This window comes from Salmo salar, chromosome 20 (genome assembly GCF_965601325.2).
Source record: "Salmo salar chromosome 20, fSalSal1, whole genome shotgun sequence".
Lineage (NCBI taxonomy): Eukaryota > Metazoa > Chordata > Actinopteri > Salmoniformes > Salmonidae > Salmo > Salmo salar.
Window position 1 is genome coordinate 38,153,800 of NC_138310.1, and position 26,339 is coordinate 38,180,138.

Sequence of the window (26,339 nt, forward strand, 5' to 3'; positions counted from 1 at the left end):
ATATTTCTGTAAGGGCCACTTCCTTCAACAAATCCGACATGGGCTGAGATGATCTATAACCGTGTGAACGTGTTGTCGCCCTCTATGGGAGGGGAGCGGTAGAGCAACAACAGTGCTGAGCCTATACCTCATTGAGCGGACTGAGTAGCCTGGAAAAAACTCCCAGGAAGCCTACATTGATCTGAAGCAAGAAAGTATGTTTATCTAGCTAATACACATACTGTATCATGTTAGATGTGATGCAGTTTCTTCAGCAATGAAAGCGAGTGGGGAGATTGAGTAATAAACACATACCTCCCATTCTACAGTAAAACTACAGATGCATCCGAGAGCAGAATCAGAATCCTGTGGATCACACCAACCCTCACATGTGCCGCTCTCCCCCTGCTCTCTCAGTAGCTGCCCACTATAGCCATGTGTGTTACACCAGAACTCAGAAGAAGCATTCATTAATTGTTTAGCCTCCAGTCATTTTCCACTTGTTTCCCAAAGCTGGATCACAGTATGTCAAAGATCATACCCCTTGCAGAAATGTGGAGACCCACTTTGATAAAAGATTATGGCCCCTGTTTTCTGTTATTGCAAAATGGGTGTCTTGGAGGGAGTTCAAACATTCACAAGTCAAGTCCTGGGAATGCGTACAAGATGAAAGATGACAATACCTTTAGGAATCCATGAAGGAGTAATAGACTAGCTAGAGTTGGTATAGCCAACAGCAGCACTGTGTGTGTTCAGCTCAATTAGTTTAAAGGAAAAGCCGCACACACTAGTAGCTCCGATAGGGGTTCATTTTGGACTGGGCAGGAATACACTTGTTAGTATTCTGGCAAATGGTGGGGCAGGTAAGCAAACCCCGAGGGGCAGGGAAGCAAACACCCTACGCATTGCACGAATACCCCGATAGTTGGGAATTGTAATATGACTCATATAGCGTGTGTTGCTACAGTACCCTATGTTGAATTGCATTGCAACATTCAAAAGCGTTGATAATTCGTTGTGAGTCCATAAACCATAATTACAGGGACAATATGAGCAGTTCTAGCTCAAAGCAAATACCATCATGATCCCTGGCCTCCTGCAGTAGCTCCAAGCATCTTCACAGTAGCTCCAGACCAGGAATCACGGTCTCTAGTTAAATGGGATAAATCTGGTAATTTTGGAAACGTTCTGTCTTTCATGTTAGTTTTGCACGCACTTTGTGCTCTTTTCCCAATTGCACGCCCTTACATAGATACAATTAGATGTTCAAAAACAGGATGAGAGAGGCACGGGACATTTGTGGTGTTAACGTTCTCCCCTTAGTCTTTTGATCTGACATCTGACAGCTGTCATTGATTAGACGATTTGATGACAATTAAAGGAGGAAGTGGGTGGGGAGAGACAGTTCATAAATAATAATAATACAGTTGAAGTTGAAAGTTTACATAAACTTAGGTTGTAGTCATTGAAACTTGTTTTTCAACCACTCCACAAATTTCTTGTTAACAACTATAGTTTTAGCAAGTCGGTTAGGACATTTACTTTGTGCATGACACAAGTAATTTTCCCAACAATTGTTTACAGACAGAGTATTTCACGTATAATTCACAATTCCAGTGGATCAGAAGTTTACATACACTAAGTTGACTGTGCCTTTAAACAGTTTGAAAAATTCTAGAAAATGATGTCACGGCTTTAGAAGCTTCTGATAGGCTAATTGACATCATTTGAGTCAATTGGAGGTGTACCTGTGGACGTATTTCAAGGCGTACCTTCAAACTCAGTGCCTCTTTGCTTGACTTCACAGGAAAATCAAAAGAAATCAGCCAAGACCTCAGGAAAAGAATTTGTAGACCTCCACAAGTCTGGTTCATCCTTGGGAGCAATTTCCAAACGCCTGAAGGTACCACGTTCATCTGTAAAAACAATAGTACGCAAGTATAAACACCATTGGACCACGCAGCCGTCATACCGCTCAGGAAGGAGACGCGTTCTGTATCCTAGAGATTAACGTACTTTGGTGCGAAAAGTGCAAATCAATCCCAAAACACAGCAAAGGACCTTGTGAAGATGCTGGAGGAAACAGGTGCAAAAGCATCTATATCCACAGTAAAAACGAGTCCTATATCGACATAACCTGAAAGGCCGCTGAGCAAGGAAGAAGCCACTGCTCCAAAACCGTCATAAAAAAGCCAGACTACGGTTTGCAACTGTACATGGGGACAAAGATCGTACTTTTTGGAGAAATGTCCTCTGGTCTGATAAAACAAAAATAGAACTGTTTGGCCATAATGACCATTGTTGTGTTTGGAGGAAAAAGGGGGAGGCTTGCAAGCCGAAGAACACCATCCCAACCGTGAAGCACGGGGGTGGCAGCATCATGTTGTGGGGGTGCATTGCTGCAGGAGGGACTTGTGCACTTCACAAAATAGATGGCATCATGAGGAAGGGAAATTATGTGGATATATTGAAGCAACATCTCAAGACATCAGTCAGGAAGTTAAAGCTTGGTCGCAAATGGGTCTTCAAAATAGACAATGACCCCAAGCATACTTCCAAAGTTGTGGCAAAATGGCTTAAGGACAACAAAGTCAAAGTATTGTTGTGGCCATCACAAAGCCCTGACCTCAATCCTATAGAACATTTGTGGGCAGAACTAAAAAAGTGTGTGCAAGCAAGGAGGCCTACAAACCTGACTCAGTTACAGCAGCTCTGTCAGGGGGAATGGGCCAAAATTCACCCAACTTATTGTGGGAAGGTTGTGGAAGGCTACCCAAAACGTTTGACCCAAGTTAAACAATTTAAAGGCAATGCTACCAAATACTAATTGAATGCATGTAAACTTCTGACCCACTGGGAATGTGATGAAATAAATCGTTCTCTCTACTATTATTCTGACATTTCACATTCTTAAAATAAAGTTGTGATCCTAACTGACCTAAGACAGGGAATCTTTACTAAGATTAAATGTCAAGAATTGGGAAAAACTGAGTTTAAATGTATTTTGCTAAGGTGTATGTTATCTTCTGACTTCAACTGTATGTTTTATTGAAAATTACACCAAATAGGTGCAGTGAAATGTGGTGTTTTACAGGGTCAGCCAAAATAGTACGGCGCCCATGGAGCATATTAAGGTTAAGTGCCTTGCTCAAGGGCACATCGTCAGATTTTTCACCTTGTCTGCTCTGGTATTCAAACACACACACACACACACACACACACACACACACACACACACACACACACACACACACACACACACACACACACACACACACACACACACACACACACACACACACACACACACACACACACACACACACACAGCTTCCTACCCCACATACCCTGCGCCAGATGTTGTTAAATAGTGCTTGATGTTAGATATTACAATGCAGAAATGTGAGATCTACAGGCTATTAACTTTTTTTCATGTTACTTACTGTATGAAACAGGTGATTCTTGCTTGTTCAGTATCCATGTGACTCAAGGTCTCCTGCCATTCGGGAATGTTGCATCTCCACACTAATGGGTGATAGTTAAGGAAATAATGTAATCCCATACCAGTGTAGCTATCTCCCTTCCATTTTCATGTGGTTTCCAGTTTGTTTGGGAACTCTACTCATTAGTGCAACGGTTGCCACGTGGAATATCTGGTGGGCCTGTAATGGTTGCCTTTTGTCATTACCTACCTCAGTCAGCCTGATAAGAATAATTCCTCAGGGCGACCTGAAAACCACACTGGGTCTCTGTGCTGTGGGTTTTCATCCTTTTACCATAACCTGTCACCTTAAAATATATCTACTTTGAATGTAGTTGAGAAGCCGAGCATTCTGATTGTTCTTTCAGAGTTATTGTATTAACAGGATTACTGCAACTCGCTGTTGGCTGGGCTCCCTGCCTGTGCCATTAAACCCCTACAACTCATCCAGAACGCCGCAGCCCGTCTGGTGTTCAACCTTCCCAAGTTCTCTCACGTCACCCCGCTCCTCCGCTCTCTCCACTGGCTTCCAGTTGAAGCTCGCATCTGCTACAAGACCATGGTGCTTGCCTACGGAGCCGTGAGGGGAACGGCACCTCCGTACCTTCAGGCTCTGATCAGTCCCTACACCCAAACGAGGGCACTGCGCTCATCCACCTCTGGCCTGCTGGCCCCCTACCTCTGAGGAAGCACAGTTCCCGCTCAGCCCAGTCAAAACTGTTCGCTGCTCTGGCACCCCTATGGTGGAACAAGCTCCCTCACGACGCCAGGACAGCGGAGTCAATCACCACCTTCCGGAGACACCTGAAACCACACCTCTTTAAGGAATACCTAGGATAGGATAAAGTAATCCTTCTACCCCCCCCCCCCCTTAAAATATTTAGATGCACTATTGTAAAGTGGTTGTTCCACTGGATATCATAAGGTGAATGCACCAATTTGTAAGTCGCTCTGGATAAGAGCGTCTGCTAAATTACTTAAATGTAAATGTAAATGTATTTGTCAGATTTGTCAACCAGTTTAAGTTGCAAACTTTATTGATGAACATGAGAACATCTGGATACCGAGGAGGAAATAGCACATTTATTTAATTTACTTCAAAGACATAAGGTGTAAAGAATGCAATGAAATGTTCACCTTCTTTCCACCTCCAGTTAAATATTACACAAAATAAATAATTTACTTAAACACAGTCAAAACTCAGTGGTTAAGTATCATACATTAGTTTTTTCTTTCACTGTATTCACTTTTGATATGGTTCCAAGATCTCATGACCACTAGGATCTTGCTCAATTATATATATTTTTTCCTGCACTTACCGATCTGTTAGGCCTTCTTCTTCATTTAAGAATGTTCAGATCATTGAAATGAGATTGAGGACCATGAACAACAGTTAAATTCTTTTTTTGTATACACAAAACCAGTGCTTCCTCACTTCATCCACTCAGTGTGTGAAACAACGTCCTACTTTGTTCCCACATGTCACACCCGAAGGACAGTCCGAAGGACAGTCCACATCTTTCCAATGGTTTGGCACAGAATAGGATTCAAATTTCACCCTGTGCCATAGAAAGCACTGTACATCCCCAAACCAATAAACCATCTCAACGAAAGTCAAAAGCAGGGAGTATACGCACAGTTAATTACCTTCCTTAGAGAATATATGTCTTTTATAAATGGTATAGTTCAGATGCTCTCTGTCCAGATTAGAGTACATTTAAAAAAAATCTTTATTTGAAAGATTGCTCAGTGTTGAATAGCTCTCCCACAGGGTATGTCTAGTCCAGTGAAACGCTCTTCTTCATCACACCATGATGGGGAGGAAGTGGGTGGCCATATTTCTCCTCCGTGTTTTCTTCCCTCTCAGTGGCCTCCCGTGGACACTCAGGCCCACAAACATCTGTCTCTTCTTGTTCCTCCACTCGGCTGAGGCATAGGTGTTATAGCCATTCTCCTCAATACGCTCCTTCAGTGTGCAGTCAATGCCAAACTCTCTCTGGAAGAACAAAGGACATTACTGGGATACATTCTCATATGTGTATTTGGATACTGACTCAGTACATTTCATACTGAATCAACTATTTTCATTTGTGAAGTGCATACACTAGCAAAGGATGTGAGAATACTGTATTTATAGTTAATGTACTGTTCATACAAGAGTCAAAATAGATATAAAATATATCAATGTTGAAATATTTCCAGGTATTTATTCAACCTTTCTACAGTGCATTCAGACCCCTTGACTTTTTCCACATTTTGTTACATTACAGCCTTATTCTAAAATGGATTGAATTGTTTTTTCCACTCATCAATCTAACTGAAATAAATCAAAATCAAATCACATTTACTTATGTAAATATCACATTTACATAAGTATTCAGACTCAGTACTTGGTTGAAGCACCTTTGGCAGCAATTACAGCCTTGAGTCTTCTAGGGTATGACACTACGAGTTTGGCACACCTGTATTTGCTGAGTTTCTCCCATTCTTCTCTGCAGATCCTCGCAAGCTCTGTCAGGTTGGATGGGAAACGTCGATGCACATCTCTTTTCAGGCCTCTCCAGAGATGTTCAATCAGGTTCAAGTCTGGGCTCTGGCTGGGCCACTCAAGGACATTCAGAGGCTTGTCTCCCAGTCACTGCAGCTGAAAAACATGCCCAAGGCATGATGCTGCCACCACCATGCTTTACCTTAGGGATGGTGCCAGGTTTCCTCCAGATGTGACACTTGGCATTCAGGCCAAAGAGTTCAATCTTGGTTTCATCAGACCAGAGAATCTTGTTTCTCATGGTCTGAGAGTCCTAGGTGCCTTTTGGCAAACTCCAAGCGGGCTGTCATGTGTCTTTTACTGAGGAGTGACTTCCGTCTGGCCACTACCATAAAGGCCTGATTGGTGGAGTGCTGCAGAGATGGTTGTCCTTCTGAAAGGTTCCTCCATCACCACAGACGAACTCTGGAGCCTGTCAGAGTGACCATCGGGTTCTTGGCCACCTCCCTGACCAGGGCGCTTCTCCCCCGATTGCTGAGTTTGGCCGGGCGGCCAGCTCTAGGAAGAGTCTTGGTGGTTCCAAACGTCTTCCATTTAAGAATGATGGAGGCCACTATGTTCTTGGGGACCCTCAATGCTGCAGAAATGTTTTGGTACCCTTCCCCAGATCTTTGCATCGACACAATCCTGTCTCTGAGCTCTACGGACAATGCCTTTGACCTCATGGCTTGGTTTTTGCTCTGACATGCACGGTCAACTGAGGGACCTTATATAGACAATTGTGTGCCTTTGCAAATCATGTCTAATCAATAGAATTTACCACAAGTGGACTCAAACCAAGTTGTAGAAACATCTGAAGGATGATCAATGGAAATAGGATGCACCTGAGCTCAATGTCGAGTCTCAAAGCAAATGGTCTGAAGACTTTTTATTTTTAATACATTTGCAACAATTTCTAAAAAACGTTTTTTGCTTTGTCATTATGGAGTACTGTGTGTAGATTGATGAGGGGAAAAAGTAATTTTAGCATAAGGCTGTAACGTATCAAAATGTGGAAAAAGTCAAGGGGTCTGAATACTTTCCAAATGCACTGTACACTGTATTTATTTATCTGAATTTTGCAGTATTAAATCTCTTGAGATGCACCATCTCATTCAAGTGTCCAAATGTAAAAACAAAATAAACAAACAATACTTAGTGACAAGAATAATATGGCAACTACTGTCTAATAACAACCCAATTCAACTTAGTCAAGATGTACCATGTACTAGAGGGGTACATTCAATAGAAATAGTTAGTTATGTAAATCGGTTACAGTGATAGATGTGATGTAGTCTAATGTCTGTGTCACTTAGCACTATAGTCATTACTTGCTGACCTCCAATTTCCTGTTTGAATCATATGCACTTGGTTTGGATGGTGTGCTCTTTGAACTTCTGATAGTTTCCACTGACCATTAGTTAAAAGTGAACCCAGCTCCAAAGATAAGAACTCTTGTGATAAAGTCGAAGGAATCTAAGTGTATGTCTTTGAGGCTGGTTAAATGACCTCTGACCCGGATACTGACCGCTCCGTACAGCTCACCCTTCCTGCTGATAGCCAGGTAATAGTTACTGCCCAGGCCTTTGATAGCCACCACCCCCACATCCACCGACGTGATCTCCAGAATACCTGAGAACACACACAAAATAACATGTATAATCATATAGAAACAAGTGATACATATTTTATAAATCTTTTATAATCATCATGACCACTTATAGGGGAGGATTTAGGGGATATCTGTAACCGTTCAGGCAGGGAATTTTAAGGCAGACCACAGACATAACGTTGGCCCAGATCAGAACACAGAGGCAGAGTACATAGAAGCTATGGAATGTGTTCTGGATCTGCTGTAGTCATATAGATAAGAGCTTGTAAAACTATCAGGAGTGTCTGCCTGTCCCTCCTTACATGAAATATTGGTTTGTATTTGTGTTGTTTATTAGGTTTAACCAAATGGGAAAAGTAAGTTAAATGTGTTGAAAAGAAGTGTTGCAACTTAAAATATAGGTTTGTTAATAATCAAATATAACAGTTGGCGTTGAATCATGTATTTGGTTTCATCAAATATATATATTTTTTTAAATTGAGAAAACCTAACTGATTTACTTGTAACCAGCTGAAGTAAAAAATAATGACTTTGATCCGAAGAGTAATTTTGTTTATAGTGTAGAGCCTTTGTCAAGACAAAACATAATCTAGATGTGTTTTAGAAAGCCTCAAAAACACATCTGAAATCCTGTGGGTTCATAATCAACTGTCATGCTGTCAGTCATATTTCTGTTCCTCTAATACTCTAGTTCATAGCCAGAGAAAATCCTGAAGAATCTCTTAAACTGTAGGGTAGAGTTTCATCCATCCATCCAGCCTTCCTTCATATCACCCATATAAGCAGGCTTCGTCTATGTAGGGCCACAGTCTACACAGAAGAACAGACTTCAGCTTAATAACTAATTTGGCATGAGGATGATAATGAAAGCAGGTTGGATTTGTTTGTGAATAGTTTGGCTCATTTGGTATGTAAGCCACCAATTCCCAGTGCAAATATACACACACACACACTCTCGCACACGCAGACGCACACGCACGCGCACGCACGCACGTATCTAATCTGACGCTGGTGTGTGTTAATGGCCCCTCTGGTTCCTATGGTACGTTTGATTTCATGACACCCTCCTTCACTTCCTCTCCACACTTCCTGTGTGGTGTTGTTATCCTATCCTGACACACACACACACATCACACACACACACACACACACACACACACACACACACACACACACACACACACACACACACACACACACACACACACACACACACACACACACACACACACACACACACACACACATACACACACGCTGCAGGGAGTTGTCGTGACGATGGCCTTTGATCAGACTGCCACAGCAGTTCCCCTCCTTCGTCCCTGATGAGTATGTGAAGCCGCCTGTGTCACTGTCAAGCTCCCTTGTTTGTGGTCGGACCGTCTAAAGGTGCCGTGTGAACTTGAAGGGGCAGGTGTCCTGGAAAAAGTGCCCTTCGAAATATACTGTGACCTACATCCCTGTCTCCACATCAGTGAGGTAGCCTCTGCATTAGTTTCCAGTTCAAACAGGTTCACACCGGCAGGTGAAGTGGTGGTGGGGACCATGACACAACGGCCATTGAAGATCTGAGAGTTGCTTCTGTAAGGGATTAGGTGTCAGGTATCGAGTGAGGATGTAAGACTATCTAAGGCTGTTTCTGGGCCCTCTGTAAACATGCCATGGGATGAAAGGAGAGGGAACAGAGGAGGACAGATGAGCCATGACAGAGAGACAGGGAGGGGAGGATTAGAAAGACCTTAATGACCACTGATCAAACACACACACCGGAGGCTGGGGTGAGATGGCTTATATGGGTGGCAGGTAGCCTAGTGGTTAGAGAGTTGGGCCAGTAACCGAAAGGTTGCTAGATCGATTCCCTGAGCTGACAAGGTACACATCTGTCGTTCTGCCCCTGAACAAGGCAGTTAACCTACTATTCCCTGGGAGGCCGTCATTGTAAATACGAATTTGTCCTTAACTGACTTGCCTAGTTAAATAAAGGTTAAATAAAAAATACAAATAAAATAAAAAATATCAAGTGTGTGTCTGGGACACAGAGTCCCAGACACACACACACATAGGTGTGCATATAGTTGCGAGCAAGCATTGTGCACACACACATGCACGCTCACACACATACACAGTCTCTACAGCATTTCTCTATGGAGAAAAGCCACCCGTATCCACTCAGTCTTTGATGATTCATGTCCAGCACTACTGTCTACTTGCTTACTCAGGAATGATATCTACAACGCATCAAGGGTGGAAAAAACTAACCGAAGCCATTAGGACAAATGTATTTTTTGTTCCACATATTACATCTCACAACACTCAACACCAAATGTATGTGACACTGTGTGTTATGTAGTGGTGATTCTGATACACCACACATTAAAACATGGCCGTGGGTCAACCACACATTTCCAACTGATTATTTAGTGGAAAATTAGTTGCATGCTGGACACTTTCTCCTAATGTGTGGCTCATTCGATACGCTCGGTTTTGTAGTTACTGCAGTAAATGGTGTGTTAGGGTGGAGTGGGTGCAGACAATGCCAATGTGAATTGAAGGTGGATTATCCACAGTGGGTTGCCAGTTAAAGGTAGATTTTCCACAGTGGGTTGCCAGTTAAAGGTGAATTTTCTACAGTGGGTTGCCATGTAAAGGTAGATTTTGCCATTTTTCATTGCTATTCATGGTAACTGGAAGTTACCTCTTTTAAAAAATGGGACAGAGCTTACAGTACAGATACACTGTGCCAACTTGATTTAAGAATAAGGAAAACATTTACTTAGATATCTGAAACCATTCCAACTGTATCGTCATGTTGATATATGGGAATGACGGAAACAAATCACCTGTAATGCAGATGAGGACCACATTGAATGTAATTAGTTTGTTCATACCCTGCCTCTCTCCACGTCCATAAACATCTTCACATCTCTTATGTCAGTGTCCCTTAGAATACTGTCTGTGGTTTCCCTTCTGACACACACACACACACACACACACACACACACACACACACACACACACACACACACACACACACACACACACACACACACACACACACACACACACACACACACACACACACACACACACACACACACACACAGAGCGAATGAGGAACATGCCAGTCCCAGTCTGGAGGCACCTCAGCACACATGACTCCCCGCAGAGAGAAAGACACAAGCACATTTGGTGGCCTCCTATATTGCCCTCCTGCGCTCTTGACAGGCTGAGCTCACACTCACACCATCCCAGCTTGGGGTAATTAGACTAATCCGTCCGCCGCCACACATCTGTTAGAGCCTCAGAACTGGTCGAGTCCACCATTACGCTTCTCGGTAACTGTGTATAATGCATTAGAAATATTTTAGGCTTTTCAAATGTAATGAGATGCAACAATATAGCAAACCAGGTTATTGATAAGCACAGTTTTGTCTAGTTGGTTTTTTAATCTGATGCCGTCTAGATGTGTAGCTTTAGTTAAATGAGCTTATTTTCGCAAAGCGCCATATTGCCCGGGAATCAATTCCAGCCCTCCCTCTCTGTAAGCTCCCAGCAGAATCCCAGCACCATGGAGCGACATGTGGGAAAGTTTTTCACAGGCATCCCCATAAATCTGTGGGAGGTTGGATACATGCTCTTAAACAGCCCCCAAAACCACCACCTCTACATCTGTCGAGATCTTTGCAAGGTTGGTAGTTCAAGCCCAATACCAGTTGTTCCCCCTCAATCGCTACTATGTTGTAACCAGGTTTCAAAGCTCGGGTCTCAGCCTTGGACACAAACAAACTGAACCTAAACCATATCTCCAAAAAGGAGGAGTAATAAGAATGACTAGTGAAAGATTGAAGCTGTTTTTAATCAAAAATTGCTAACTTGGTCTCCAGCAGGGGCGAAAATCTGATATCAACTTTGGAGGGGACAATTACATGAAATTTTCTCAAGAGCAATTCCTGAGGGGGACACCAAAAGTAATGCTGTAACACATAGCCTACGTTGTAATATGGTAAATGTATATTGAGGAACCAAAGAAATAAGGTGTTTGCCGTACTCCTAACTACCGGTACCCAAAACTACACAACTAATCACAACAGCAATACCATTGCCTTTAACAAATCTTAGTTCAGTCACCAGTTTAAGTTGAGAGTGGGGGTATCCATGGCATTTTCCAATTATGTTCCTATTATACAAGTCAAAAAAATTGAGAACCTTTCATAATGTTGCCAAACAAAGACTCAACAAACTTACCTGAGACTCCCTGTCTCTGCCAGTCTGTCCCTGCATATCTGTCCCCAGCTCTGCTGTCTGTGTGCCATCTGTTGCCTGCTCTGCCTAATGACATCATTGTGAAACATTTCCATTAGTATTTCACTTCTTTCTTATGAACATTTTATCAACTAGTCTTTGAGATATTAGGCTACTAGGGTTCTTACTTTTCGTTTTGGTGTACTGAAAAATACTCTGATGTCCGTCTTTTTTCTGCCATTTTTCTACCTGGCTGGCTACACACACACACACACACACACACACACACACACACACACACACACACACACACACAGTGTGTAGGGTATTTACAGTAGGAGATGGGCTTCTACCATCTTATCTTCTATCATTCTATCATTCTATATGGGCTTCGATCTAAAAGGTAGCTAGCAAATGTGAAACGGATTGCAGTGACAAGAGTTGACAGCTGTATGAGTTCACCATTTACACAACATATGCTGCAACCTTTTGTCATTTTAATCGTTTGTTTCATATTGGCTGGCTTCCAACAATAGCTGAATTTGCAAAGCTAGCGAGCACCAATTCCGTTTCAGTGGTGTTTGCTATAATCTTTGCTACCCGGGTTAAATAAAGGTGAAATAAAATAAATAAATAAAAGTTCCCTTGCGACAATTTAGCTTTTGCAACGAGACCATTAAATATATTTAAGACAATGGTAGAACAGAGTGTAGTTCTGTTCAGTTTGGACTTCAGTTTATCACTAACCTTATCACAGGGACTTTGACGCACTAATTTACATGCATGCTGATCTTGGAATAAATTGACGATAGCAAAGATTCCATCTTTGACGACGCCACATAAATGGAATAGGTACTAGCTTGCTTAATAGTTAATGTTTGCGCGCTAGCTCTGCAAATTCAGCTAGTATGTGTGTGAATCCTGCCAACATAAAACAAAACACTGCTATGGCGCGATTGACTGGATTAACCTCACCTCAGTTACGTTCATTGAGTGCCTTTCAGACAGTAGATACGAACCCTCTGTTACCTTGCCAACTAAGGAACTGGCAGTGGATCAAACCATTGTGAGGCAAAGGGTGGGGGGGGGCGCAATCTTTTGAAACTTAAAAACGAGCTATTAAGTGTCTATAATCAGCACAATTGATTTCATTGCGTATTATTAATATTATTTAAATTACATAGTTATGTTTACAGTGATATATTGGGGGGGACAAATCATATTTTTCCCAGGATGGGGGGGTCGTGTCCCCCCCATCCCCCCTGGGATTTCCGCCCCTGGTCTTCAGATATGCTTCTGTACTGCACAAACTGCATGATTTTACATTATCTATGGAAAGATTGTTCTTGCTATCAGCAAGCATGTTGCAAACAACATATTTTCTTTAGGAAATGTCCTTTTCTAGTTTTATTCATACAGTATTATCATTATTATGATGTTATTATTTTCTATCAACCCAGACTTTTTAACTGGGCATTGCCACAGAATCAATGCCATGAACCTGATGCTGTGTCATTTTCAGGGGCTACAAAGGACATCATCCTAAGGGATCATGTCTAGGCCCAGGGCCAGAGACTGGAGCTGCTCTCCTGTAGTATCTCTTTCCCTGTGAACCTGATAGTGGGCCATATAATCCACACTGTCCCCAGTCCCCCCCAGGAAATGACTTTGTGGCAGCACCATTGATACTGAACACTAGCAGCTTTGATGTGACCACAATGATGTTCAACCATGTCATTCATGAATTAGTACCCCTCCCCTACTACTGCAGTCAAACCCAACCCAAAGATAAACTTGGTCACCTTATGTAAAAATGTGTATTATATACAGCAGTATATTACTAATATGTGCTAGTATAACTGTAGTATTATAGCCTGTAGTATAAAGAATTGTGAGGAGTAATGATGAGAGACAATAGAAAGGTTCAATAAGTTAACACCTTCGAGCTTCAAGTTGAACCCTCCGATCATCTTAGAACAACAGCCGGTCCAGCAATGTCTTCACTATGTCACAAACACCCAAAAGAGGCATTTTGAAATTCATTGCATTTTTTTGCTTCACTGTCATATAAAGACAGTGCAATATCTATAAAGACATGTATATATAAGTGTAGGCCTCTAAAGACATTTACAGTTGAAGTCGTAAGTATACATACACCTTAGCAAAATACATTTAAACTCATTTTTTCACAATTCCTGATATTTAATCCTAGTAAAAATTCCCTGTCTTAGGTCAGTTAGGATCAACACTTTATTTTAAGAATGTGAAATGTCAGAATAATAGTAGAGAGAATGATTTATTTCAGCTTTTATTTGTTTCATCACATTCCCAGTGGGTCAGAAGTTTACATACACTTAATTGGTATTTAGTAGCATTGCCTTTAAATTGTTTAACTTGAGTCAAACATTTCGGGTAGCCTTCCACAAGCTTCCCACAATAAGTTGGGTGAATTTTGGCCCATTCCTCCTGACAGAGCTGGTGTAACTGAGTCAGGTTTGTAGGCCTCCTTGCTCGCACACACTTTTTCAGTTCTGCCCACAAATGTTCTATGGGATTGAGGTCAGAGCTTTGTGATGGCCACTCCAATACCTTGACTTATTTGTCCTTGAGCCATTTTGCCACAACTTTGGAAGTATGGTTGGGGTCATTGTCTATTTTGAAGACCCATTTGTGACCAAGCTTTAACTTCCTGACTGATGTCTTGAGATGTTGCTTCAATATATCCACATCATTTCCCTTCCTCATGATGCCATCTATTTTGTGTAGTGCACCAGTCCCTCCTGCAGCAAAGCACCCCCACAACATGATGCTGCCACCCCCGTGCTTCACGGTTGGGATGGTGTTCTTTGGCTTGCAAGCCTCCCCCTTTTTCCTCCAAACATAACGATGGTCATTATGGCCAAACAGTTCTATTTTTGTTTTATCAGACCAGAGGACATTTCTCCAAAAAGTACAATCTTTGTCCCCATGTGCAGTTGCAAACCGTAGTCTGGCTTTTTATTGCCGGTTTTGGAGCAGTGGCTTCTTCCTTGCTCAGCGGCCTTTCAGGTTATGACGATATAGGACTCGTTTTTACTGTGGATATAGATACTTTTGTACCTGTTTCCTCCAGCATCTTCACAAGGTCCTTTGCTGTTGTTATGGGATTGATTGGCACTTTACGTACCAAAGTACGTTAATCTCTAGGAGACAGAATGTGTCTCCTTCCTGAGCGGTATGACTGCTGCGTGGTCCCATGGTGTTTATACTTGCGTACTATTTTTGTAAAGATGAACGTGGTACCTTCAGGCACTTGGTAATTGCTCCCAATGATGAACCAGACTTGTGGAGGTCTACAATTTTTTTGGAGGTCTTGGCTGATTTGTTTTGATTTTCCCATGATGTCAAGCGAAGAGGGACTGAGTTTGAAGGTAGGCCTTGAAATACATCCACAGGTAAACCTCCAATTGACTCAAATGATGTCAATTAGCCTATCAGAAGCATCTAAAGCCATGACATCATTTTCTGAAAATGTCCAAGCTGTTTAAAAGCACAGTCAACTTAGTGTACGTAAACTTCTACCCACTGGAATTGTGATACAGTGAATTGTAAGTTAAATAATCTGTCTGTAAACAATTGTTGGGAAAATTACTTGTGTCATGCACAAAGTATATGTCCTAACCGACTTGCCAAAACTATAGTTTGTTAACAATAAATGTGTGGAGTGGTTGAAAAACGAGTTTTAATGACTCCAACCTAAGTGTATGTTAACTTCCAACTTCAACTGTATATAGAAATGTAGGGTCTATAAAGACATGTATAAACAAGTTTAGGGTCTATAAAGACATGTATATACAAGTGTAGGTCTCTAAAGACATGCATATAAAAGTGTAGGGTCTATAAAGACATGTATATACAAGTGTAGGCTATATAAAGACATTTATATAAAAGTGTAGACTATATAAAGACATTTATATAAAAGTGTAGACTATATAAAGACATTTATATAAAAGCGTAGACTATATAAAGACATTTATATAAAAGTGTAGGCTATATAAAGACATTTATTTAAAAGTGTAGACTATATAAAGACATTTATATAAAAGTGTAGACTATATAAAGACATTTATATAAAAGTGTAGACTATATAAAGACATTTATATAAAAGTGTAGGCTATATAAAGACATTTATATAAAAGTGTAGACTATATAAAGACATTTATATAAAAGTGTAGGCTATATAAAGACATTTATATAAAAGTGTAGACTATATAAAGACATTTATATAAAAGCGTAGACTATATAAAGACATTTATATAAAAGTGTAGACTATATAAAGACATTTATATAAAAGCGTAGGCTATATAAAGACATTTATATAAAAGTGTAGACTATATAAAGACATTTATATAAAAGTGTAGGCTATATAAAGACATTTATATAAAAGTGTAGACTATATAAAGACATTTATATAAAAGTGTAGGCTATATAAAGACATTTATATAAAAGTGTAGGCTATATAAAGACATTTATATAAAAGTGTAGGCTATATAAAGACATTTATATAAAAGTGTAGACTATATAAAGACATTTATATAAAAGTGTAGACTATATAAAGACATTTATATAAAAGTGTAGGCTATATAAAGACATTTATATAAAAGTGTAGGCTATATAAAGACATTTATATAAAAGTGTAGGCTATATAAAGACATTTCTGTCATCTTCTTGTCAAAACAAACACCAATAGTGCCTTTCCTTACTCTTTCCCATAAGCCTCTTTGATTGATTCTGTGGTTTAGAACTCCTAGGAGAAACGTTAAAGACTTCCATATACACGGGATGCGGGTGTGTGTGTGTGTGTGTGTGTGTGTGTGTGTGTGTGTGTGTGTGTGTGTGTGTGTGTGTGTGTGTGTGTGTGTGTGTGTGTGTGTGTGTGTGTGTGTGTGTGTGTGTGTATGTGGTGGGGGGGGGGGGGGGTGGTAGTTTAAGTGAGCACATGTGTCTCTGGTGGTGGTTGATTGGTTTGCTACATCCGAACACACACCCACTTGAGCATGTGAGTGCCCGCACACAGATAGGCTCACACACTTATCTAACTGGAATAACTGTACTGTAAAAATAGGGCATGAGTACTAAACATATCCATTCATGTTACTGTACCTCTGTAAATGAATCACATTCACATTATACTGTATTAACCATAAACCACACGGCATCAGCATTATGTACAATATGTATGGACTTAAACAAAGCGGACTGGTTGTGTGTGAGAGCATGGTAGTGATTGACATATCCTCTCCTACCCCGTGTCCTGCTCCTGTCTAGCTGTTATCAGTACTGTTGACCCTGGGCTGTGAATATGGACAGATAACAGGTTGGTAATCTACCCCTCCTGTTTTAATCATCTTAGAGCTACCATCATTGTGCGGAATGTTGCGACAGGACAGATATCACAGGGATGTCTGATAGATACAGAAAGAAGATTCTTGTCAGGAATGTGTCGCCTAGCTCTAAGAATGTCTATGTACTGCTGGGAGACAGATCTTGCCACAATTTAGATTCAACATGCCGTATTGATGATCAATGCTAAAAAAGTTGTGCTGGAAACATGTCTTTCCAAACATACAGTAAAGTTATTCAACACAAGTCAATCATTTTAAATTGTTTCCCTTTTTCTGTAATTTGTATGATATTCTGTAGTGAAGAGTGAGGAAAGCCCTGACAACACAATGGTTTATTTTCAATACACTATGGTTGAACCTCTGTTTCCCCTCTTTTACTCTCCTACTAATTGAAAAACACACTCTTGTGGTTACTTACTGAGGGGGTCGTCTTTGCTCTTGGTCCCATTAACTCTGCCATTCGTATCGATCCGCAGGAAGAACTTCTGGAAGGAGAAGAGCTTCCTCCGCCGCACATCTCCCTGCAGGTGGTTGTAGCTGCGTACGTGCCTCCCCAGCGGAACCCCAATACTTTCCAAGGGACCTCCAGTTTCCCTAGTCTCTCCAACCCTGGATGCAGCCAGGGAACTGTTCACTGGCGTCCTAAGAGGGCTGCTGGGGCTGAGGGACTGGGGGCTGGGGGGCTGGAGGCTGGGGAACTGGAGCCTGGGGCTGGTTGGCTGGAGCCTGCCACTGTAGAGAGGTTGATGGCAGACAACCACAGGGAGGGAAAGGGTGAGCAGCAGTGCTAGCAGCAGAGACAGGGACAGGCTGGAAAAGAAGGACCTAGAGATAAAGCTGGAGCCAGAGCCAAACCTAAACCTGGACCCAGAGCCAGACCTAAACAAAGACCCAGAGGTGGCCCAGGCAGTGACAGCCGTACTCCCTCCAGCAGCCCATGTGGTCATTGTAGAATGGTGTGGGGAGGACTGGAAGCAGCCTCACAGCCTGGGACATGCTGCTGGGGACAACGGGAGGCTGGGACGTCAGGGAGGGGAGCCCTCCTGGAAAATGTGGCTCTCTGGTACCTAGTCTACCAGGTCTAAATGCAAAAGAGATTTCCTCCTCAATGATACCTATTTGGGTTGAAAATGTTGGTAGCTAGAGCAATTATTGTACTGAAAGTCAATGTATTCCAATGTTCTCTTTCACTTTTGTTCCTATACTGATGTCCTGGTAGATAAATTAAGACAAATACAAATCGATAAATAAAGCAGCCTATTGTCCCACTCGTCTTATTGTTGCCAGTGCAATTACCATCAGTGTATTCCAATGACAAATCAGGCAGGCGTCATATGTTCCACTTTTGAAATTGTTCTTCTGTCCTTAGCTGTTCCTGGTGCTGAATTTAATTCCAAACCAGAAATCCTTAGATGGCTACTCCCACAATGAAAGGTCCACTGGCATAGGGACATTCTACTATAACACTTTCTCCAGGTTCATCCCTCTGTCCCTTAAGGCCCAAACATTCAACAGCTCACTGCTGCCAGATACCCTCCACACGTTTCCAGATTTCACTAAAAAGAGAGAGATGGTCAATCAAAATGTAGTGCTAAGTCCTGGTTGGCCAGTGGGTGCCTGTGAGACATGTCCTCCTCTCTTTCTCTCTCCATGAATGAGTGTGGAGTGGACTCCTCTCCCTCTCAATTACAGTGGCTCCACCTTCACTGAGGTAACAGGCTGAGGAGGGGTGTGTGTGTTTGTGTGTGAATATGAGACTATGTCTTTTGATCTGCCCCTCTCTTTAACTCCCACCTCTCTCCTTCTCTTCCTCTCTCTCACCACCCACCTCTCTCCTTCTCTTCCTCTCTCTCACCACCCACCCACCTCTCTCTTTCTCTCTCCCTCCCCCTCCAGCTCCCCTTCCACCTCTCTCTCTCCCCCTCCACCTCTCTCTCTCCCCCTTCTACAATCTCTCTATACCCTCCACCTCTCTTTCTCCCCCTCCACCTCTCTCTCCCCTCCACCTTTCTCTCTCCACCCTCCACCTCTCTCTCTCCCCTCCACCTCTTTCTCTCCCCTCCACCTCTCTCTCTCCACCCTCCACTTCTCTCTCTCCCCTCCAACTCTCTCTCCACTTCTCTCTATCCCCCCTCCACCCTTCACTCTCTATCCCCTCCACCCTCCACTCTCTATCCCCCTCCACTCTCTATCCCCCTCCACCCTCCACTCTCTATCCCCCCTCCACCCTTCACTCTCTATCCCCTCCACCCTCCACTCTCTATCCCCCTCCACTCTCTATCCCCCCTTCACCCTTCACTCTCTATCCCCTCCACCCTCCACTCTCTATCCCCCTCCACTCTCTATCCCCCCTCCACCCTCCACTCTCTATCCCCCTCATCCTCCACTCTCTATCCTCCTCCACCCCCCTCCACTCTATCCCCCTCCACCTCTCCCCCCTCCACCTCTCTCTCTCCCCCTCATTCTTTCTCATTCTCTCTCTCCTTCCACCTCTCTCCCCCAACTCCACCTCTTTCTCTCTCTCTCTCTCTCTCTCTCTCTCTTTTTCATTCCCAAACCGGTGCCTCCCACTACACTTACCCTGCTCTCATTTCCCATCAACCCTCTCACATATGGGAGTAAGTCGGGTGTGTGTGTGTACGCATGCATGCGTGAGAATATGGGGCAGGGGTGGAGGTGTGAATGGAAACCAGGGTAGGATAGGATTTATCTGGGTTGATAGTACAGGGGTGGGGGTGTGAATGGAGACCAGGGTAGGATAGGATTTATCTGGGTTGATAGTACAAGGGTGGAGTTGTGAATGGACACCAGGGTAGGATAGGATTTATCTGGGTTGATAGTACAGGGGTGGAGGTGTGAATGGACACCAGGGTAGGATAGGATTTATCTGGGTTGATAATACAGGGGTGGAGGTGTGAATGGAGACCAGGGTAGGATAGGATTTATCTGGGTTGATAGTACAGGGGTGGAGTTGTGAATGGACACCAGGGTAGGATAGGATTTATCTGGGTTGATAGTACAGGGGTGGAGGTGTGAATGGAGACCAGGGTAGGATAGGATTTATCTGGGTTGATAGTACAGGGGTGGAGGTGTGAATGGAGACCAGGGTAGGATAGGATTTATCTGGGTTGATAGTACAGGGGTGGAGGTGTGAATGGAGACCAGGGTAGGATAGGATTTATCTGGGTTGATAGTACAGGGGTGGAGGTGTGAATGGACACCAGGGTAGGATATAATTTATCTGGGTTGATAGTACAGGGGTGGAGTTGTGAATGGAGAGGATGTAGTGGGAGTTTTTTTATAGCTGTGTGTGTGTGTGTATGTGTGTGTGTGTGTGTGTGTGTGTGTGTGTGTGTGTGTGTGTGTGTGTGTGTGTGTGTGTGTGTGTGTGTGTGTGTGTGTAATTTGAAGTGCAACTACTTGGTACTGGTACCATCAAGATATGAGAAATCAGACCTGGTGCCATTTCCCATCCAACCACTGCTAGTTCCAATCCAATGGCAACTCTAAGAGGATCTCAGTCAGACCTCTCTCACCTCGCCACCTTCCTCTGAGACTCAAGTGTCACATGGCCAATTAGAAGCTCTTATACTCCCCTACTCAGAGTTGAGCCACGTCCTCACATTTTCAGTAATTCAATTCAGTTGGAGAATTTAAAAGCTTAATCAATATAACTTAATTCAACTACATTTCCAATCTGGGAATTGGTGGTTTCTAACATGCTGACTATACCGGGCGCGTGCTTGCGTCCGTGTGCACTTGCGTCCGTGTGCACTATCGCGCGCATGTTGATTTTGAACTCTGAACCAACTTTATTAATTTTGGGACAGGTCGAAAAGTATTAAACAATCATGGTAATTTATCTAGCTAACTTGCTGTTGCTAGCTAATTTGTCCTGGGATATAAACATTTGTCACGACTTCCGCCGAAGTCGGTCCCTCTCCTTGTTCAGGCGGCGTTCTGCGGTCGACGTCACCGGTCTTCTAGCCATCGCCGATCCACCTTTCATTTTCCATTTGTTTTGTCTTTGTTTTCTACACACCTGGTTTCATTCCCCAATTACATGTTCATGTATTTAACCCTCTTTTTCCCCCATGTTTTTGTGCGTGATTGTTTCTATGTTCATTCGGTACGTTATGGCTGGTTTTCGACGGGTGCTGTTTTCACCCGTGCGTAATTGATTACCGTTTATTGTTGGTCAAGTGTATTGTTAACTTGTGCCTTTATTTTGAGTAAAGTACGTTACTCACTCATTCTGCTCTCCTGCACCTGACTTCATGCACCAGCTACACCCACCTTCTGACAGAATCACGCACCACAACCATATGGAGTCAGCAGGAGCAGACAACCCCATATTAGGGGTCGAGGAGCGCGTCCAGCAGCATGCGGCCATGCTACAACATCTCGGCACCGCCATGGATCGCGTCCTGAAGACTATGGATCGTTGGGAGAGAAGAGGAGTTCCTCCAGCGCCTCCACCAGCACCACCAAGGGCACCACTACTCACCCTCCTTCACCCGGTCCCAGTGGGATTCAGCTCGCTCTTCCGAGGGAGTATAATGGGACGGCTGCGGGATGTCAGGGGTTCCTACTCCAGCTGGAGCTCTACCTGGCCACCGTCCACCCGGCTACTTCAGGCCGTGAGAGCGTGTCCGCCCTCGTCTCCTGCCTCTCAGGGAAAGCCCTGGAGTGGGCCAACGCTGTATGGGGGGAAGGAGAAGTGGCATTGGACCAATTCGAGGATTTCACCCGCCGCTTCCGGGCAGTTTTCGACCACCCGCCTGAGGGTAGAGCGGCGGGTGAACGTCTCATCCACCTTAGGCAGGGGATGAGGAGCGTGCAGGAGTTCGCTTTGGACTTTCGGACCCTGGCTGCCGGCGCGGGATGGAACGACAGGGCCCTGATCGATCACTACCGTTATAGTTTGCGCGAGGATGTCCGTCGGGAGTTGGCCTGCAGGGACACCACTCTCACCTTTGACCAGCTGGTGGACCTGTCCATCCGGTTGTATAACCTGCTGGCTACCCGCAGACGTCCAGATCGGGGTCTGTCGATTCCATCCCCCAGCACCACCGCTCCTATGCCCATGGAGCTGGGAGGTGCTACACTTACGGCGACCGGAGGAGGGGCCAGTCCATGCACCATCTGTGGCCGCAGAGGGCACACTGCCAGTCGGTGCTGGGAAGGTTCCTCTGGGAGCCGAGGCAGCAGGCAGGGCACTCTCATGTCACCCCAGGTGAGTCGGCACCAGGCTCACCCAGAGCCCTCTGTTGCACACATGTTTTTGTATATTAATTTTCCTTGGTTTTCCCCACATTCCCAGCATAAGGTGCTCGTGGATTCAGGCGCAGCTGGGAACTTTATTGACAGATCATTTGCACATAGTTTAGGGATCCCTATTGTTTCAGTGGATATGCCCTTCCCAGTTTACGCCTTAGATAGTCGACCATTAGGGTCAGGGCTAATTTGGGAGGCCATCGCTCCACTGGGCATGGTGACGCAGGAGGGTCACAAGGAGAGAATCAATCTCTTCCTTATTGATTCTCCTGCGTTTCCCATGGTGCTGGGCCTACCCTGGTTGGCCTGTCGTGACCCCACTATTTTGTGGGAACAGAGGGCTCTCATGGGGTGGTCATGAAAGTGCTCGGGGAGGTGTTTAGGGGTTTCCGTTGGTGCGACTACGGTGGAAAGTCCAGACCAGGTCTCCACCGTGCGCATCCCCTCTGAATATGCCGATTTGGCTCTCGCCTTCTGTAAGAAGAATTACCACCCCATTGACGGCGGGATCGTGTGATACATCTCCTGGTAGATGCACACTTCCCAGGAGTCACGTGTATCCCTTGTCACAGGAGGAGATGGCAGCTATGGAAACATATGTCTCTGAATCCCTGGGGCAGGGGTACATTCGGCCCTCCACTTCACCTGCCTCCTCAAGATTATTTTTTGTGAAGAAGAAGGATGGAGGTCTGCGCCTGTGTATTGACTATCGAGGTATCAACCAGATCACTGTTAGGTACAGTTACCCGCTACCTCTCATAGCCAGTGCGATTGAGTCGATGCACGGGGCGCGCTTCTTCACCAAATTGGATCTCAGGAGCGCTTACAACCTGGTGCGTATCCGGGAGAGAGACGAGTGGAAGACGGCTTTCAGTACCACCTCAGGGCACTATGAGTACCTCATCATGCTGTACGGGTTGATGAATGCTCCATTAGTCTTCCAGGCCTTTGTAGATGACATTTTCAGGGACCTGCACGGGCAGGGTGTAGTGGTGTATATTGATGACATCCTAATATACTCCGCTACATGCGCCGAGCATGTGTCCCTGGTGCGCAGGGTGCTTGGTCGACTGTTGGAGCATGACCTGTACGTCAAGGCTGAGAAATGTCTGTTCTTCCAACAGTCCGTCTCCTTCCTAGGGTACCGCATTTCCACTTCAGGGGTGTGCATAATTGGCCGACTCCCACCATGGTAAAGGAAGTGCAGCAGTTTCTAGGGTTTGCCAATTACTACCGGAGGTTTATCCGGGGCTTTGGTCAGGTAGCGGCTCCCATTACCTCACTGCTGAAGGGGGGACCGGTGCATTTACAGTGGTCGGCTGAGGCGGACAGGGCTTTTGGTCACCTGAGGGCTCTGTTTACCTTGGCTCCCGTGCTGGCTCATCCGGATCCCTCTTGCGTTCATAGTGGAGGTGGATGCGTCCAAGGCTGGGATAGGAGCCGTGCTCTCTCAGCGCTCGGGTACGCCACCAAACCTCCGCCCCTGTGACTTCTTTTCGAAGAAGCTCAGCCCGGCGGAGCGAAACTATGACGTGGGGGACCGGGAGCTGTTGGCTGTCGTCAAGGCCTTGAAGGCGTGGAGACATTGGCTTGAGGGGGATAAACACCCTTTTCTCATCTGGACTGACCACCGCAATCTGGAGTACATCCAGACGGCGAGGAGACTGAACCCTCACCAGGCAAGGTGGGCCATGTTTTTTACCCGTTTTGTTTTCAGCCTATCCTACAGACCAGGTTTCCAGAACGTGAAGGCAGACGCACTGTCCCGGATGTATGATACAGAGGAGCGGCCCATGGATCACACCCCCATACTCCCGGCCTCTTGCCTGGTGGCACCGGTAGTGTGGGAGCTGGACGCGGACATCGAGCGGGCGTTACGTACAGAGCCCACTCCCCTCCAATGTCCAGCAGGGCATCTGTACGTTCCGTCTGCTGTCTGTGACCGTTTGATCTATTGGGCCCACATGTCACCCTCCTCTGGTCATCCGGGCATTGGTCAGACAGTGCGCTGTCTTAGTGGGAAGTACTGGTGGTCCACTTTGGCTAAGGACGTGAGGGTTTATGTTTCCACCTGCTCGGTGTGCGCCCAGTGCAAGGCCCCTAGGCACCTGCCCAGAGGGAAGTTACAACCCTTACCCGTTCCACAACGGCCGTGGTCGCACCTGTCGGTGGATTTCCTAATGGATCTTCCTCCCTCACAGGGTAACACCACGATCCTGGTCGTTGTGGATTGGTTTTCTAAGTACTGCCGTCTCCTCCCTTTCCCCAGTCTCCCTACGGCCCTACAGACTGCGGAGGCCCTGTTTACACACGTCTTCCGGCACTACGGGGTGCCTGAGGATATAGTATCTGATCGAGGTCCCCAGTTCACGTCAAGGGTCTGGAGGGCATTCATGGAATGTCTGGGGGTCTCGATCAGCCTTATCTCGGGTTTTCACCCCGAGAGTAACGGGCAGGTGAAGAGAGTTAACCAGGATGTGGGCAGGTTTCTACAGTCGTATTGCCAGGACCGGCCGGGGGAGTGGGCGGCGTTCGTGCCCTGGGCAGAGATGACCCAGAACTCGCTCTGCCACTCCTCCACTAACCTCTCCCCCTTCCAGTGCGTACTGGGGTACCAGCCGGTTCTGGCGCCTTGACATCAGAGCCAGATCGAGGCTCCTGCGGTGGACGACTGGTTTAGGCGCGCTGAGGAGACATGGGACGCCGCTCATGTGCACCTTCAGCGGGCCGTGAGGCGCCAGAAAACCAGAGCAGATCGCCACTGCAGTGAGGCCCCGGTGTTCGCACCATGGTGCATTACCACCACCAACTGGACTGAAGTGTGGACCTCAGTTCATCGTTCAATCACCCACGTGGGTATATGCTCCTAAAAACCAATCAGGAGATGGGAGAGGCGGGACTTGCACCGCGTCAAGCGTCACAAATAGAACCAAGTTCTAGTTTAGAACCTGGCTACACAGACGCTTGTTGACGTGTGCGAGCAGTTTGGATGCAATGATTGAATAACATGTATGTGTACATTTATTTTGCAATGCTTGCACACGTAACGCGAGCAGTGTGCTCAGTATGTACTGTAAGAACTGAAAGGTACACTCAGCAAGATAACATCATCATACACAGGGGAGCAACTTCCTACTTACAGAATAAAAAACAACTAAAATCTGCAAAGATTGCCAGTATTAGATCTTAACAATGAGGGCGTCATCAAGGAGGAATTTGTTTGCCATGCTAAGTGTAACTGGGTCATTCCACAAAAAGAGTGCCTTTTGCTTCCCTTTGATATTTTAAGTAGAAATTGTGCACCAATATTGAATTTGAAAAGCCTGTTATATTAAATGAAGTGCACTTTAAAGTTTAGACCACATGGAGAAATCAATAAATCTGATTTTTTTATATGAATAAAGGCTTGTCAAAGTGCCAAAATTCAGCATTTTGACATGTCCCTCCATCAACCCTGTGTCACTTCTAGGAACATTTTAACCCACTTAAATTTCCAATTTCTCAAAGTTTCACCATCATTGTAAAGCCCTAGTTATTTTGTTGCTTTGACAAAGACATTTCTGAAGATAATTATTTACTTCATGTGATTAGTGATTAATTTACAGCTGTTCCTGTCACGTCCTGACCAGCAGAGGGCGTATTGCTTAGTCTTGGTCAGGATGTGGCAGGTGGTTTGTTTGTTTAATGTTGTGTTGGTGATTGGGGCTTCCAATTGAAGGCAGGTGTGTATAGTTGCCTTTGATTGGAAGTCCTATATAGGTGTGTGTGTTTGTCTTTGGGGTTGTGGGGAATTGTTCTTGCACTGCGTTTGCATAGCCTGTAAGACTGTCCATGTTG

General features: G+C 44.6%; 1 protein-coding gene across 1 annotated transcript; it reads right to left on the reverse strand.

Moving 5' to 3' along the window:
* Nucleotides 1-4,521: 4,521 nt before the first annotated feature.
* On the reverse strand, nucleotides 4,522-18,866 carry LOC106580601 (fibroblast growth factor 10). The gene is made up of 3 exons (XM_014161842.3): nucleotides 17,644-18,866; nucleotides 7,516-7,619; nucleotides 4,522-5,456 (listed from the first exon to the last, which is right to left on the reverse strand). Exons 1-3 carry the CDS (start codon nucleotides 18,170-18,172, stop codon nucleotides 5,265-5,267), a joined length of 825 nt encoding a protein of 274 aa, XP_014017317.2. The 5' UTR covers nucleotides 18,173-18,866; the 3' UTR covers nucleotides 4,522-5,264.
* Nucleotides 18,867-26,339: the final 7,473 nt, after the last annotated feature.

Bases quoted from the DNA above. Each gene is read 5' to 3' on its own strand.
- LOC106580601 (XM_014161842.3), bottom strand. From the start codon at position 18,172: ATGACCACATGGGCTGCTGGAGGGAGTACGGCTGTCACTGCCTGGGCC. The intron at 7,620-17,643 runs GTAAGTAACCAC...GTGTGTTCTCAG, and splicing joins GAGCAAAGACGACCCCCTCA to GTATTCTGGAGATCACGTCG. The intron at 5,457-7,515 runs GTCAGTATCCGG...TTGTTCTTCCAG, and splicing joins AGGGTGAGCTGTACGGAGCG to AGAGAGTTTGGCATTGACTG.